At 43.0% G+C, this 17,664-nt stretch overlaps 1 protein-coding gene across 4 annotated transcripts; it reads left to right on the plus strand.

The window, feature by feature from the left end:
• The first annotated feature begins 178 nt into the window (after positions 1-178).
• Positions 179-17,593, plus strand: IDH1 (isocitrate dehydrogenase (NADP(+)) 1). Of its 4 annotated transcripts, none has more exons than XM_035007264.1 (10): positions 179-292; positions 1,378-1,454; positions 3,326-3,463; positions 6,004-6,295; positions 8,922-9,027; positions 10,322-10,499; positions 12,153-12,304; positions 14,440-14,580; positions 14,950-15,112; positions 16,649-16,896. In XM_035007264.1, the coding sequence occupies exons 3-10, from the start codon at positions 3,342-3,344 to the stop codon at positions 16,737-16,739; spliced, it is 1,245 nt and encodes a 414-aa protein (XP_034863155.1). In that variant the 5' UTR covers positions 179-292; positions 1,378-1,454; positions 3,326-3,341; the 3' UTR covers positions 16,740-16,896. The 4 variants fall into 4 exon arrangements, with proteins under 4 accessions (XP_034863155.1, XP_034863154.1, XP_034863152.1 ...); XM_035007263.1 differs by having other exon boundaries at positions 187-292; positions 10,307-10,499; positions 16,649-17,593; XM_035007261.1 differs by having other exon boundaries at positions 254-357; positions 10,307-10,499; positions 16,649-16,805.
• The last annotated feature ends 71 nt before the right edge of the window (positions 17,594-17,664 follow it).

Below are 17,664 nucleotides of genomic sequence, written 5' to 3' on the forward strand. Positions count from 1 at the left end.
GGCCCCTTCCCCACCGGGAGTGCGGCGATGGGGGAAGCGAATTCAGCCCAGAAGTTCCGGGACTCGACCCCGCCCCTTGGCTCCGCCCACCCCCGAGTGGTCGGCGCGCGGCGATTGGCGGCGTGGAGGGGGCGGAGCTCCGGGAGGTGGGCTGAGGGGGCGGGCCTGGGAGGGGACAAAAGCGTGGCGGAGCCAAAACCCTGCGCCGCAGGCCCTCCGCTGTGTCGGAACGGAGGCGGCGTCTGAAGCTGCAACAGCTGGGGCGCAGCAGGGATTGCCAGTGTAGACGCTTGTAAGTTTCAGCGTGTGCGTGGCTGTGGTGCCACTAGCTCATCGTCCGCGTCCTTTCCCCTGCAGGTAACCGCCGGCTTCGAGGGGCGGCTCCCAGCCCCTGGCTTTTGCGGGGAAGCTGTGAGCCAGCCAATAGATGGAACGGGAAAAAGGGAGAAAGCTCAGATCTTGGGTATGGAGAGAGGAATTTAGCGGCGAGCCCTAATCGAAAGGAAGGGGGAAAATCCAGGTTGGGCCTGGGGAAGAAACATGGGGAGAAAGAGGGTGCTAGATGTCTGGATGTGGAAAAGGCCCACTCTTGGGCACGGAAGGGTGGAATCGGGCGGCGGAAAGTTGCTTTCAGTGACACATAGAAACCCCGGTCTGTATGCAGAAAGGGAAATCGAGCGGTGGGAGGATGCAAGGAGGCGTGGAAGACTAAGTCTCGGGTTTAGGGGGAAGAAAACGTGCGGCAGTGGCGAGCTGGATGCAAAGAAAGGTGGAAGCCATGGACTTGGGCGTGTGCAGCGAACTCAGGTGGCTGGAACTGGCGGTGCGGCGGGGTAGAAGTGTCCTCTTGGGGGCGTGGAAGGGGCGGGATGGGGTGGAGGGGACACCTCCGCCCCCGCTCGGGTCTCCAGTTTTCCAGTTCTAAGGAAGCGTGCCCGCAGCAGGCTCCAGGCTCCCGGGGTAAAGGTTCTTGGGCCGCAGAGCGAAGGGATGGGCGTGGAGACCTGGAGAGAGGAGCGGAGCCAGCTTGGGTTGCAGCTCTCTTGCACAACGGCCGCAAGGACGTATGCTGACCAAGAGCCTGCTGGTCACAGCGTCACCTAAGGTCGTGCAAACCCCAAGACCAGCTTACGGATGACGAACCGGAGACGCGCCCACTGACGCCCCCTCCATTGTGTGCCGGGCAGAGATATTTGTGCTCCCTTAACCTTTATTTGGCAGGTGCCTGCCTGCGCCCCTAAAACTGCCCTTTGGCCCTCTGGGTATACTCAGCGCTGTACTTTAAACCAGATAAACCGGCTGTCTGGCCCTTATTAAAAACAGCTAAATCCTCCTAACAGGCGTGTTTTGAACGTTGTCTTTCTATTCCCCTTTTAGTTTTGTCTTAGGAAATAAACTGCACTCAATTGAGTCTGCAAGATTGAAAGGAGTTGGGGTGATTAGAAGTTGTAAAGGTGAGAATTAGCAATTTTTCCCCTTCTGTACTTTTTAATGCGGCAATTCTGCGTTTAATTGGTTTTGGAGGTCTTGAGGTAGGGGAAGGCACTGCAAGGAATGAGTCAGGGATATTTCCAACAATAAATTGCAACTGCTTCCTTGTTTCTTTCAGTGCAGCTCTTCTCTGCAAGAGACTGTTTTTTGGCCCAGAAATTATTGTAGTTCATGAACTCAGCTTAAAGAAAATGTGGCTGAAATTTTGGGGTTGATGAAAATGAAATGATGAAAAGAGCAAATCTTTCTGTATTCATCCAGGTTTATTTTCTGGAATGACACAAGTGTGTCATGATATTGGAATTCACCTGCTTTCAGACTAAATGAACTGGCTTGTTGGAAAAGTCCTTCCTTCTGAAGTCAGGGTTTGGGTGGAGAGGGAGAATCTGAGCAGCAAGGCTTAGAGAAGTGAATCCAGTGGGGCCTAAAGCCTACCCCAGGGAATTTAAATCTAAAAGAAATAATGTCCTATGTTGTTGTAAGCAAGAGTCTACAAAAAAACTTTACTTTTTTAGTTAAAAGGTGCTAAAATTTTAATGGATAATGTGAGGAAATCCCGAAATGTTTCAATTCTGAGATATAGAAAAATTACTGCAGAAAATGTTTGGTTCAACTGAGAAGGAAATCATTTTAAAAATGCTATTATTCAGTATAAACAGTATCACTTGACAAGTTGAACTGAAGTAATTTGATTTTTAAAAAACAAAAAATGTACTGGGGGGCACCTGGCTGGCTCAGCCAGTAGAATGTAGGACTCTTGATCTCGGGGTCATGAGTTCGAACCCCACGTTGGGTATAGAGATTACTTAAAAAAATAATCTTTAAAAAAAAAAAACAAAAATGTACTCATTAGTGGACTGTGAACCTCAGTTCCTTGTGACAAGGTAAGACATACTCAAGGATGCTATATGACCCATCAGTTGTATTTGCCATCAAGGAAAAATAGCCAAGTCATAACTCTTGTATAATATTATGTAGGAATGCAGCCATGGAAATGTTGTATCAAGACCAAGATAAGTTTGCTGCCTCTTTTTGTGTTTTGTTTTGTGTTAAATGCAAGGACAGATGTGACAGTGGGCTCAGCAGGACTGAATCAACTTAAAGCTCTACTGTAAATCGTACTTGAAATTACACATCAGAAGTAATTAACTCCTCCACACCAGTTTGTTCACTTCTTTTATTCTAGTTGAGTTCCAGATGGTTCCTCAGTAATGGTATAGGGAACCTCCTAAACACTAATAAGCAGGCTTCTAGAATTACAAATTTGGGAAGTGAAAATGGCCTGAGGATTAGGAATATGTCCTGCTTGTCACAAGGAACTGAGGTTCACAGTTGGCTAATAAGTACATTTTTGGGTTTGTTTTTTTTTAAGATTTTATTTTTTTAAGTAATCTCTGTATGCAACATGGGGCTCAAACTCACGACCCCAAGATCAAGAGTCACACATTCCACAGACTGAGCCAGCCAGGTGCCCCCCAGTACATTTTTGTTATTTAAAGATGAAATTACTTTAGCTCACCTTGTCAATTGATACTGTTTATAGGCCTCTTACCTAATAATTAAGTCCGTTCTCTTGACTTTTCCAGTCTTCAGCCATAACTTAAAGGGATAAAAGCAATTTGCAGTTATGTTCCCCCAGGGGAAAAGTTTCCATTAGCACTTTATACAGAGAACATGCTCGATTCTAATGGTAAATATATTGTCATTAGCTTTTTATGCAATAGTGCTGTTGTGAATATAGTGTTTAGTAGTCACCAAATTCTTGGTATTTTGTTTTTACACTGTAATGAAATAAATGAGAAGACCTGTGTCTTACCTTTTGTTCTTTTTAAAGGTTTCTTGAAGTCAAAATGTCTCAGAAAATCCGTGGCGGTTCTGTGGTAGAGATGCAAGGAGATGAAATGACGCGAATCATTTGGGAGTTGATTAAAGAAAAACTCATTTTTCCCTATGTGGAACTGGACCTGCACAGGTAAGCAGCAAACTCAGAAAGCATAATCTAAGTGATTTCGGGGTATAACTAGCTGTTTAAATAGCTATAGCTGTATCTTATGAATAAAGCTTTTGAGGGAGGGATGCCAAAATATAGGTATATGAACCTTCTATTTTAATTTTATTAATTTTATTTATTTATTTTTAAGATTTATCTATTTTTAGAGAGAACACAGAAGGGAGGGGCAGAGAGATTCTCAAGCAGACTCCCCACGGAGCCCAAGCCCCATGACAAGGGGCTTGATCTCCCAACCCTGAGATCACGACTTGAGCCAAAACCAAAAGTCAGACGCTTAACTAACTGGACCACTCAGGCGCCCCATACTTTCTATTTCAATTTTGACATATTGGCTAGAGAGACTGGACTTATCATTGTTCTGAAGAAAAGAATTGTGATGAGAACAAAGTGATCTTCCACTCTTTCCAAGCCTCTATTTCCCATGAAGCTGGCTCAGAGCAGCACAAGGTTTTATTTGTGGAAGGAAAAATAATAGAGATACAGTCTGCGTTGAACAGTAAAGTAATTGTAGTTAACACAGTTTTATCCTTTCTACCTACCTCTGTTTACTATCACTCTACTTAACTAGTCAGTGGACCTTTTCCCCCTGTTCTTTCCTTGGCTTTGCCCTTTTCACATAATTACAACACAGAAAGAACCGTTGAAGTTACTTATACGAGCCCCACCTTTCTGTAGACAATCCCTTAAACCTTTTGTGTTCTAAGGATTTGAGCCATTGCTCTGTCTTTAAAGTGTTTGGAGACATATGTGAAAGTCTCTGTGGGATTCTACCCTTTGTTCCCTGTGATTTTTTATAAACTTGCTCATGCTCTTTGTACATCCAAACAAGGAAGAGGCAGAATTTTTCCAAAGGGGATGTGGCTGAAGCCTGGCATGGCAAAATGTTGACCCACACAGTTTAACCAAACTACAGCAAGTCTTAAGTGTATTTGTCTTGACCCAGAATTATTCATCAGACCCACGTGTTCCGAGAGCCTGTTGTTTTGCCTGGGTATAGATACTTCATTCACGTGGTGTCATTAGACTCTCTTTTTAGTTATTCTAAGCCCAAGCTGTTGATAATGTCTATATTGCAACCCCAAGATGAAGCAAATACTTGCAGAGGTCAACCAGACATACAGGAAACGAAGCATAAAAAACATCAAATGGGTTACGGAAGCATTTCATGAGCACTCTCCTGGTTAGGAACTTGACATGGCAGTAGGTGAATTTGCCAAGTTCTTGCCGGTGTAATAGCTGTAAAATGTGTTTGTTTTCTGCAGGCTAGACAGTGGTCCAGGCCACTTACTCATTCTCTTCTGTTAGAGATGTTAAGAAGAGAAGCAAAAGCTCCACTAATTTGCTGGTAGATTCTTCTGATGAGAAATGGTTCCTACGAACATGAAAAGTGCTGACCCCAGTCTTCATTTGAGTTAGGATTAGACATTTGTAGTATTCAGCATTTCCTATGCCAGAAGATAAGAGAGTCAGTGGATTCGTTACACGTAAGTGAATTATCTAAGGCCACAGCAGTTTGGAATAATTTTTATTTGGAAATACATTAAGATTGCTATCTTTGTGTGTTTGCATCATGAGTTGAGATAGCAGAGGAAAGGAAAATGCAAAGACTAAAAGGAACTGAAAAAAGAAACCTAGAGGCTTAATGGGTTAGCAAGTTTTGAAAGCTGAAAAACTTTTTTGAAGTCTTTGTGGACAAAATGAACTGCTACATTACTGTTTTGTTTCTCCTGCTTCTGACAAACTGTGACATACTTGAGATAAAGCTTTAATCATTTTCTATGCTCCGTGGACAACCAACATTCTTTCCAGTTCTGAATAACCTGCAGCCTGGGTATTGGTGTATAGTACTATAACTCCCTGAGGGATACAAATCTGTCATTGGATTCCATTATTTACCTAGCAAACAGCAGGTTTATTTCCAGAACAAAGAGACTTACCTAAGAATTAGGGAAAGGTTCATCTTCTGACTAACTGGCATTAATGAAGAAGTGGGGAGCATTGTTGGCACGGGCTGTGGCATTTATAGCTCCTACCACTTGAATGCCATAATACAAACAATCCTTTAAACCCTCTGACCCCTTTATTTTTAGAGCACAGTATTTACTAAGGGAAAATGAGTGCTTAGGCTTACATTTTTATGCTAATTTTATGGAAGGAAGCCTGCAAAAACGGTTGCTCATATGCCATGATTGCCTCTTGGTGGTGAAGAGCACGCGAAGGGGCGGAGCACAATGGCTTCCATTCAGTCTCCTTCTAGACAGCTTCCCACACCGCAGGCGGGTGTGGCTCATAGTCCACCTCTCTTAGTGCTTTGTTTGGTTGGCAGCCGTCTTCTGGGTCTAAGGTGCCCTAATCCTAAGAGTTGGCAGACTGAGGTGTATTTGAGCCTCTCCTTTCTTCAGGGCAGGCTCTGCGTGCCATCACCATGCATAGAATGGTGACACCCTCAGTCACTCATCAGTTTGTCTGGAGAGTTATACTTAAGGACTTTTCCTTCCCAGCTATGATTTAGGCATAGAGAATCGTGATGCCACCAATGACCAGGTCACCAGGGATGCTGCAGAAGCTATAAAGAAGTACCACGTCGGTATCAAGTGCGCTACCATCACGCCCGATGAGAAGAGGGTTGAGGAGTTCAAGTTGAAACAAATGTGGAAATCACCAAATGGCACCATCCGAAATATTCTGGGTGGCACCGTCTTCAGGGAAGCTATTATCTGCAAAAATATCCCCCGGCTTGTGAGTGGATGGGTAAAACCCATCATCATAGGTCGTCATGCTTATGGGGATCAAGTAAGTCATGTTGGCATAGTTGAATTCTCCATACTCTTTTTTGGTGACCTTTGGCTGCCCAGAAGTTCTGAGCTATATGTTTTATTCTTTTGGTGTCTACTCCCTTTAAGTGAAGTGCAAAATCGAGAAGTGTGTATGTGTATATCTGTGTATTTAGGTAGAAATAAATATAGATAAACTTATAGATAGGTACCTGTCACAACACAATGATTTTTTTCAGATGTGTTTTTTTCTTCCTGTGTCTTTTCTTTTCTTTTTTTAATGCGGGCTCCACCCCCAGTGTGGATCCCAATGTGAGGTTTGAACTCACAACCCTGAGATCCAGACCTGAGCTGAGATCAAGAGTTAGAGCCACCCAGATGCCCCCATATATCTTTTTCTTTTTTTTTTCTTTAAGTTAAACCATATGATATGGCGATTTTTGTATAATTTCCAATGGTTCAGCCAAATTAGTGGTTCTTCACCCTGGGTATACAATAAGACCCGTTATGTGTTTTTTTGTTTTGTTTTTTGCTTTGTCTTACTTCTTAAACAAATTTGGGTTTTTGTTTTAATTCCCGTACATGAGTTCTGCCCTCCACCAGCTGAATCTGAATTTCATGGGGTTCAGACATTTTAAAGCTCCCAGGTGATGTCAGTGTACAGACAGGGTTGAGAACCACCAAAGATTATATTGAACATTATCTCTTCATGCAAAAAAGGAAAAACTGATTCAGTAGTTGAAAGTATTCTCTTTAAAACATTCCTTTCCTACTTGGAAAAGAAAGAAGTACTAGTTTCTGTACTTTTGTACCAGTAGGCTCATTGCCAAATTAAACAGAAAAACTGCCAACTAAACAAAATCCGTATTGAAACGGAGGTTTCGGACTTTCATAAAAAGCAGCTTATGTCCTGAAAGAGCCTTAAGAATAAGAATGTCTCATGCTGAAATCCAGAGGCTTTGATGTAGCAGTCCTCGGAAACAGTGTGGCCAGGTCAGACCACTCTCTGTTCCTGGGGACGGGGTCACTGGGTCAGTCCTTGAGGATCAGCTCACTGTGTTCTGCCCTGTGGTTCAAACTATCCCTTCATCCTGGCCAGACCTTCCAGAGGCCCAGGAGAGAGAATGTCAACAGGAGCGCTACAAACTCGCATATCCCAAGAAGAACACTCTTAAGTTCTTATGAGTTCATGGTCTTTTTCATCGTCCCCGCCCCCTCCCCCCGCTTTCTTTTAATTATTTTGGCATCAGTCACTTGGAAAAATGGTCATTCTTTTCATTAAAGTCCAGATTGAAAATTCCCAACCTAGGATTGATTCAACTGAATGTGCATAAACCTCTACGAAGCATCTGTGAGGCTTTGGTGCCTCCGTGTCTTCCTTTTGAGAAATGGGAATAAGTTTCCACCCATAGTGAAGGACTTTATATGGCAGAAATGTGCCGTGGAGAAAAGATATTCAATCTTCACGATTACCCGATGGTTCTTTTCCCAGCTGTCATCAGTATTACTGTATGCAAACCTAAATAAATAGGTATGGCTGGCAACTGTTGGTACCTGATTGTAAAAATGTTCTAATTTAAGCACGGCAGAAATTCACAGATGCCTCGTGTGGGCCAGGCACATTTTTCCACCAGCATAGCTCACTCCCATGAACAAGATGGCTGTCCTCGTACAGTCATTTCCTGAGGGGCACCAACTAGCCTGTCACAACTGCTTCCACAGTCAGTGCTGCTTTTGGACAAATCCTGGGCTGGTGTTAGTAGAGATGATAACCGTGAAGAGACTGAGCCCTGAAGGTCTAAGGACCAGATCCCAAGTCTTTCGACCCTAGATGTGTTATTTCCACTATATCACAGTTCCTCTGTTGTAAGATTGATGGAAGAATCAAATGAGATAACGAGATGGTTCAAGTTAGTCACGTAAAGTGTCTGTCATACAGTGAGGACAAGGCATTAGCTCTTGTCACCATCCGTGCTGTAGCTAGTGTATTATCCCCCTGTGGAAAGACTTCCTTGACCTCCAGGTCATGGTCATTTCTCTCTCCCTGTCATCCTACTGCATTTCATATCTAAGCCCCCCTTTGACATTTGAAAACTCTTAGGTTGCTTCTCACCTTTGTATGTCCTTGTTAGGATATAAGCTTCCTAAGAGAAAATGCTTTGTCATTCTCCTCTCCTTCTCCGTGCTCAGGAAACTGCCCTTTCCATGGGAGGCGCCCAGTAAATTCTGATTTCCACTCTACCATAGGATCAACTTGCTTTGGGAACTCTCTGGACCTCTTTTTTCCCCATCTTTTTTTTTTTTTTTTAAGATTTTATTTATTTGAGAGAGAGACTGAGATAGAGAGAGCATGAGAGGGGGGAGGGTCAGAGGGAGAAGCAGACTCCCCGCTGAGCAGGGAGCCCGATGCAGGACTCGATCCCGGGACTCCAGGATCATGACCTGAGCCGAAGGCAGTCGCTTAACCAACTGAGCCACCCAGGCGCCCTTTTCCCCATCTTTTAAAATAAATGAAGGTTGAGCCTCACTGCCCTGTTTGTCTAGGTATCTTCCAGCTCTATATTCTACGATTTTTCTTCCCTTATAGTTCTTGAAAGGATAGTTCGGTTTGGTTTGGTTTTTATACCTTTCTCCCCCCTACTCAGTACAGAGCAACTGATTTTGTTGTTCCTGGGCCTGGTAAAGTCGAGATAACCTACACGTCAAGTGATGGATCCAAAAAAATGACATACCTGGTACATAACTTTGAAGGTAAGTCCATCATGAACTACATCTTTTCATTTTTTACAGATCACTTAGACAATATTGGTTTTTTTTTTTTAAAGTTAGTTTTGTGGCTGCCAAAATACAACCTGGACTCTACAGCATTTCTACAGGACCCAAAATCTAACGTAAAGAAGTAATTGGCTTCCATGCCTTCCCCTGGGGTGAACTAAAGTCACAAAAGGAACCAGCCACTTAATTGGAAATGCATGTGGGTAAAGACAGGTAGATAGTTTTGTACTTCTCCTGAAACACAGAGGGAAGGTTGGCAGGAATCTGTTGTGCCTAAATTTTAGAAATTAAACGTTAATAATCCCATATCACCTGTCACTTAATCTGCCCCTTACTCTGGTAGGGTTTGTATTTGAAAATGGTTGCGTTATATATTTGCTGAAATTTTCTTCTTGCCCTGAGTGTTTATTCTGTGAAAGTGAACATTTGTTTTTTTGCCTTTTCTTCCCCACCATCCTGCTGCTTGAAAGGTCCACTGTGTCAAATGCCACCCAAAGGTTGTTGAAAGAACAGAGAACGCCTCTTTCTCCACTCCTGAAGTGGTTAAAAGCTCTCATACAAACAAAAGCTCAAAGCTGACCTAGCCCTTGTTCTCTTTGCCTCCTCTAAGTAATATCATTTTAATGGAATCTCGTCCTGCGGGTTTGGGCCTTGCACATTTTGAGCCTAGGTTGGCCCTGGGCAATGGCACAGATTCAAGTGCTTTCTTTCAGTAACTAGAGAGTTCACCAAGGAAGAGTCGTGAAACACTAGTGATGACATGTAGCATAATTATTTCTGCCAATGAGGTATGAACCTTCAGTATCCTCCAGGAAATGATGAGAATTCTCATTTGATATTTGAAATGCCAATTTTTCTCAATGGCTGAGGAAGGAGCACACACTCAGAGTTGAAAACACATGTGTGAAATTAAAAAAAAAAGTGTGGAAGACAGCTTAAAAAGGATTCACCCTTTCTTGAGGGTATTTCTGGTTCATATCAATACTTTTTAGTATTTTTGATATCTTCAGGATCCTGAAGCCTGTGTGTTTCTCACTTCTCTTGCCCTTTCAAAACAAGTTAGAATGCCCTTATCTAGAATTGAGTTTCTTCCGATCATGTGCCTCAGCAACTCATGGAATATTCATGTTTGAAGCCTGGGCGGGACTTTTTGAAGGCCATGGGAGCTGGGAATTGGGTGCTTGGGTGGTGGTGGGTGGATTTGGACTTGGTTACAACTCTACCCCGTTTACCCTTCTCCTTTTTCCTCTCACTGGTGTTCCCTCCACAGAGGGTGGTGGTGTGGCTATGGGGATGTACAACCAAGATAAGTCGATCGAAGATTTTGCACACAGTTCTTTCCAGATGGCTCTGTCTAAGAGTTGGCCTTTGTATCTGAGCACCAAAAACACTATTCTGAAGAAATATGATGGACGTTTTAAAGACATCTTTCAGGAAATATATGACAAGTAACTACAGTTCTTTTTTTTTCTTTGTCTTTTTTCTGAAATAAGCTAGGATTTATAATATAGAATTTACATCCTTATCCCTTTGATTCTGGGACAAATTGAATGAAAACCATCACTATCCCATAGAGTAAAGGGCAAAACTAAGATTTAACAGACATGAAACAAACCATTCTTGAGTTGCTTTTAGAAGGTAAATGTTTTCAAATAAGGGTCCCACATTTATTTTTTTCAGAGCAAGAATTGTTTAATGTTTGAATGAAGATGCCCGGTGATTGACAGAAAGTTCTAATTTTGGGGGTCACTGGCTGGCTCAGTCAGTGGAGCAGACGACTCTTGATCTCAGGGTTGTGAGTTCGAGCCCCATGTTGGGTGTAGAGATTATTTAAAAATAAAATACAAAAAAAAAAAAAAGAGGGCCACCTGGATACCTCAGTCGGTTAAGCCTCCAACCCTTCATTTCGGCTCAGGTCATGATCTCAAGGTCATGAGTTCGAGCCCCTCCCCCCTCTTTGGGCTCTGTGATGGGCAGAGAGAGCCTACTTAAGATTATCTCTGCCAACCCACCCCCAACTCATGCTTGCTCTCTCTCTCTCTCTAAAAAAAAAAAAAAAATTACAATTTTTCAAGCATATGCATATGAGTTTCTGAGTTGGGCACATTTCCACTCTTTCTGAAGCCCATTGTTGTGATTTAGAACTCTGCCTTAGTGGAGTCATTTGAACTTAGTTCAATATTTATAACAACTTCAAGTTCAACAACATGGGAGCACGTGTTAACTACCTTTTAGTTGCAAGTGTTGAGGCCAGGGCTTGGGTTTTAGGTATCTTTCCTAAGACATCTTAATTCCTCTTCCTGCTACCCATCCATACCAATCCTAGGAGCTGTCCTAGTTTCCTGAAAGATACAGAGTGGTAGAATCATATTTTTCATCCATTATTACATATTTTTTTTAAGATTTTATTTATTTATTTGAGAGAGAAATGGAGAGGGCACAAGCAGGGGGAGGGAGAGGGACCAGCAAACTCCATGCTGAACCGGGAGCCCAAGGTGGGGCTGGAGGCGGGCTCGATCCCGGGACCCTGAGATCATGACCTGAGCCGAAGTCAGATGCTTAACCAACTGAGCCACCCAGGTGCTCCCATTATTATATTCTTAAAGTAAGCTGTATCTCAAGAATCTGATCAGTAGTGTACTGAAAACTAAAAATAGTGCTGGGGACACTCTACTCTCTCCCTTATTCTCCATCTCTGTGAAGGAGGTGAAATCACTCTAACAGGTGGGTGGGAACATGGGGTTTCACAGCTAAAAAATGGGCAGGATTTGAGTTTAGGTCTATCAGATTCTCAAGTCTGGGCTGCTTCTACTAAAAAATGCTGCTTCCAGCCCCACCCTCTTTGGGGAAGCAAGTGCCGTCCCTAGTAACACTAATTTTCTTTCTTTCTTTTTTTTTTTTTTAAGATTTTATTTATTTATTCATGAGAGAGAGAGAGAAGCAGAGGGAGAAGCAGGCTCCCAAGGAGCAGGGAGCCCGATGCGGGACTTGATCCCAAGACGCTGGGATCATGACCTGAGCCGAAGGCAGACGCTTAACCATCTGAGCCCCCCAGGCGCCCTAATTTTCTTTTTAATTCCCTTTTCTCTCTTGCTTCTTAGGCAGTACAAATCCCAATTTGAAGCCCAAAAAATCTGGTATGAGCATAGGCTCATTGATGACATGGTGGCCCAAGCTATGAAATCCGAGGGAGGCTTCATCTGGGCCTGTAAAAACTATGATGGTGATGTGCAGTCAGACTCCGTGGCCCAAGGTAAGGAGCTGTGGGACCGAGCAGAGGTGGAGCTCAGCCGGTGGCACGTGGGTCATGCCACAGTAGTTCTCTAGTTTGGGAAGGGGGGTTTTGCAGCCCTTCGTTTGTTAAATGCTGAAATGTAAGCCCTCTGAGCCATCCTGTTCCATCTGACACAAGCAGAGAAGCCGAGGGCTGTTCACAGAAATTCCAAGAACCAGGGGCTTTATGCCAGAGGTAAGGGCCAAATCAACAGACACTCTCCGTGCCCCGCTTTCTTCAGCACCAGCTGCCCTTCAGTTTCAGTTACCCTTGGCAGCTATGTAAACGTGAATCTTCCCCTGATAAACGTTTGTGTTAACTTTAATCCTGTTTGCTTTTCCCCAGGAAGTACTACTTCTTCTTTTCTCTTATGAAAAGTTAAGCACCTCCTGCTGGTTTGAAAATTGGTAGATCAACCCAGGTTTATGTCAGATAAATGAGTTAGACAACTCTCTTTACGCTCCCCCTGTTTCTCCACATCCTCATAATCCTTTGTGCTGTGTTCGGTAGAGGAAAGAGTGGTGCTTTATGATGCTTCCAGGGTGGGTAAGGGAAACTATTCCTATGAGCAGATTTCTTGGGAAGGGACCCAAATCATTCCACCCTTTCTAAATGTCCTCATAGCCACAAAGAGTATCTGGATGGATCTTTCGAATGTAAATGTCAAGATATGGAGGGTCAGAGGACTTTGAAATAGGACTTCGGAAGTGCAGAGTCGGGCAGTGCACTGATAAGGTACCAAGGCTCTGTGTCTGGGCAGAGCCTGTAGATAAATGTAACCTCAGTACCGCTCAACAGGCAAAAGCAACAGTGCTGTCCGCATGTCCAGTCTTTCCTAGGATATGAGCTACTGCGGACTCACACCACTTAGGTCCTCAGTTTTGACCGTGGTACCAACTAGTGTCCTGATATTAACCATAAGCAAACTCACTATGGATATGGTCCTGAACTTCTCCAATAAGTATTTGGGAGTCTACCAAAGCCTCAGACCAACACAATGATATGAAGAGAGCTACTAGTCCCATGCGGAAGTTTCTAACGATACTAAAAAATGAGTTTAAAAAAAAACATTGTTTATGTATCTACTCAAACCAAAAAAAAAAAAACACACAAAAAAGCAAACGTAGCAGCCTGTGATAAATTTGCATTATTAACCCCAGAGGTGCTATTGGACGGTAGCTAAAACAGAAAAAGATATTCTTCAAATTCAAGTGTAAAAGAGTGAATAAGAGAAGGAAAATCAATTGTCTGGACTTAAAAGTGCTAATGTCGTTCTCTGAAAAGGAAGCCACAGAATAGGACTGTCTTGTTGGGACTATTACCGGGAGCAAGGGCAAGAGGGATGTTCTTGGATCATCCCATCCTGTTTTCAACCTGCCTTTCCAGTCCTAGTGAATCTGAGCAGCTTGATAGCAGGACACAACTCTCACCTCTATTTTCCTAGAACAGCACAGCATCTGCACATAAGAATAGTGGCAATATGGGGCTCCTGGGTGGCTAAGATGGTTAAGCATCTGCCTTCGGCTCAGGTCATGATCTCCAGGTCCTGGGATTGGGCTCCCTGCTTGGCGGGGAGTCTGCTTCTCCCTCTCACTCTCCCTCTGTGCTTGCTCTCGCTCTCTCAAATAAATAATAAAATCTTTAAAAAAAAAAAAAAAGCGGCAATATACTGAGCTCTTACTCTGTGGCAGGTACTATTCTAAGGAAGATGAATATGTATTCTTTTCACATATATTCACAAATATATGTGTATTCATCTAATTCTCGCAACAATCCGGTGAAGGAGGTGCTTTTATTATTCCCATTCTACAGGTAGGAAAAACTGAGTCACAGTAGCAAGGAAGTCACAGTACTAGGGTAGAATGCAAGCAGGCAGATCCTGAGTTCTCCATCCCGGAGCAGGTGCCTCTGAGATAGACAAGTGAAGAAGAAGCGAAGCGTAGCCTCTCCAGACTCTTTGATCCTGAGGTCTGGAGCTGGGACCTTGCTTCCTGAAAGGTGGAATTACTGATGACTACATATGCTTTTGCTTATTTTCCTGAGACTGCTCAGCTCCGAGAGACAGAGTGCTCTTCCTGCAGTTGGCCCCAATACTTCATGCTTTGCCACTTCAGGTTATGGCTCTCTTGGCATGATGACCAGCGTGCTGATTTGTCCAGACGGCAAGACTGTAGAAGCAGAGGCTGCCCACGGGACAGTGACACGTCACTACCGCATGTATCAGAACGGACAGGAGACGTCCACCAATCCCATCGGTAAGATCGTGTTTACTGCTACACTGATTTCCACCCAAAGAGTGGCAATCTCCAAAGGGAACCAGACGTGCTCCTTTGGCTGCCCAATGCTTTATGTATAAAATCATCACCAAACAGTGCATCTGTTCTACTAATAAGAGCCATTTGAGGGTGTTTCTTGAAATATACACAAAGAGACAGGTTTTTTTTTAAATTTCTATTCAGTAAAAATATTTCCAGTTCTTATATAGCCCATGTGGATAGCGTCTAATGGAATCAAGTCACCTAAACAAAAGAAAATTGTATTTTTGGGAACTGAAACAATTGGGAATCCCTCTTGGTATGATCTAAGTGTTGGTTTTTTGGTTTTGTTTTGTTTTGCTCTTTCAGCTTCCATTTTTGCCTGGACCAGAGGGTTAGCCCATAGGGCTAAGCTTGATAACAATAAAGAGCTCAGCTTCTTTGCCAAGGCTTTGGAAGAAGTCTGTATTGAGACCATTGAGGCTGGCTTCATGACCAAGGACTTGGCTGCTTGTATTAAAGGTTTGCCCAAGTAAGTATAAGATGCCTTGAGCTCTGCAGTCAAATCACCGCATATTTTTTCTGGGCTCAAAACATTCTTTTCTGGGCTCCAAACATCACGGCTTTTTGGAAGTACATGAATTGTTATTTATCGCCTACTTCAGGGATCAACAGACACTTACCTATAGAATGCCAACAGTAAGCATCTCAGACTTTGTGGGAACATACAGCCTTTTCAAAACTATACAGCTATAGAACTTTGCCACTGTGGAAGGAAAACAGTCATAGATGATACGGAAGCTAGTGGATGTGGCAGTGTTCCAATCAAACTAATTGCAAAACCAGACTGTAGCCTGGATGGAGTCCAGGGGCCAGGCTGTAGTTTGCTGACCTCTGATCCAGTTGATGATCTTTGGGTGACAAGGTTCTTTTTAACAAGAAAATTATAGACAGTTGAAACAGAGGGACCTCCAAGGCTATTGTACTCTATCCCTTTAATTTCTTCAATTTATGGGTAAGAAAAACAGCTCAAGTTTTATTTTTTAATTTTAAAAGATTTTATTTATTTATTTGACAGAGAGAGCACAAGTAGGCAGAGCGGCAGGCAGAGGGAGAGGGAGAAGCAGACTCCCCACTGAGCAGAGAGCCCGATGTAGGGCTCGATTCCAGGACCCCGGGATCATGACCTGAGCCGAAGACAGACACTTAATGGACTGAGCCACCCAGGCACCCCAACAACACAAGTTTTAGATGCCCACTTGGTCATAGTCCCAATTATCTATAACCAACAATCAGATACCGAGGCCCGGTTATTGCCCAGGATTTTTCTAAGAACATGGTAGCCCATATCCCTGCTGGATTGGCTGCTAATCAGAGACTTCTCCCTCACAGTTGGTCACTATTGACTCACCTTAAGAAACCCTACTAAAGTTTAACCCCAATCCCACGTCCCAACCGTGCATCCTCCAAGATCTCCATTAGGGTCAGTATACCTCAGTGATGGGGATATACTCAACCACCATATCTTTCTTATCTTAAATTTCTGGCAAGAACACAGTGTTTGAAATGTGCTTATCAGTATGTTACCTTTGTAGCCTATTTGAATAGGCACCTATCAGCAGGATTAGTTTAGCCAGTCCGTTATTTTTTTTTTTTTTTAAGTAAGACAATGATAAAAATAAGCGTTCAGACTTTTTTAAGGACATGTGACAATTTGTAGGAATGTAGATGAAAGCATGGCTGTTCTCCTGAATAGGTTTTGTTATTTTTAAGAATGAGGAATAAGAAGTGGGATGATTTCAGTCAGGCATTAGTCTAAATGGAAGCTCTGTGATAGCTTCACCCTCTAAGACTCAGGGCAAGGGACATCCTGTGAAACTGCAGGGGTCAGCCCCTTGAACCTTGAGCATGGTCATCAGCCATATATTCATAGCTTGTTAATATTAATTAGTGTTCTTCTAGACATAAATAAAATGCTACCTACGTAGCATTTCTAGGACTTTCCCTCTACCTGCTACCAGACCAGAGACAAACTAATTTCTTTCTCTTCTTTTTCCTCCTTTATTAGTGTGCAACGTTCTGACTACTTGAACACATTTGAGTTCATGGACAAACTCGGAGAAAACTTGAATATAAAACTGGCTCAGGCCAAACTTTAAGGCCATCCCTCGGCTTAGGAGGATACGTGTTTTTGGTAACTAGGTCCACTGGTTTACATTTTTCTGTATAACACTCAAGGGTAAAGGTAAAATCAATTTTGTAATTTGTTTAGAAGCCAGAGTTTATCTTTTCTATAAGTTTACAGCCTTTTTCTTACACATACAGTTACGCCACCCTCGTGAACGTGGCAGGGGACTTTTTAAAATTTTATTTTATTTTGTACTAGTAGCCTAGGAGTTACTTTAGTGCTCATTTGTACTCGTTGTCACTTTTTCTCATGTTCCAATACAAATGACCAAAATGAAGAGTGCTTGAAAGGGTAAACTGTAGCCACAGTATTATTCCTGAAAATATGAGTGAAGTACAAATTCACCCCCTTCACCACTCCATGGCCTGGGGCGCTGGGTGGTTTTGGCGTAAAAGATGTCCCATCACGTGATGTAGAGCTATCCAGGAAACTTGCCCATAATTTGGAATGAAAAGCAGAGGTGTAACTAAAACCTGTTGGAGACACCGCAGTCACTTTTGTAAAGAGCTCTTCTTAAATGTTTTGAAAATGCTAAATATTTGTGAGGCAACTGGAGAGTTTGGAATCCCGAATAAATACTACCTGGGGGTCTGTCCTCTGTGTTTATCTCCTCCTCCCGCCCTTGTGTGGCCTGAGTATTATGCTACCCTGAACAGCATATTTCATCCAAGTGCAATAATCCAGGCTGCACCTTTTTTGGACTTCTGCTGGCCCATTTTATTTCCCTTATATAAATGTGATTTTTTTCAGAAGTTGATTTTAAACACTATTCTAGTCTGTTCTTCATCCGCACTACTAATTGTAATTAAAATTCAGTGCTAATGACTAGTCTTCTTGGGTTTTTATTTATCGAGTATACTTTGGGTGCCAGGCAGGCACATGCTGGTCCTAGCCAC

This window comes from Mirounga leonina, unplaced genomic scaffold, assembly GCF_011800145.1.
Source record: "Mirounga leonina isolate KUSES-001 unplaced genomic scaffold, KU_Mleo_1.0 Mir_151, whole genome shotgun sequence".
Lineage (NCBI taxonomy): Eukaryota > Metazoa > Chordata > Mammalia > Carnivora > Phocidae > Mirounga > Mirounga leonina.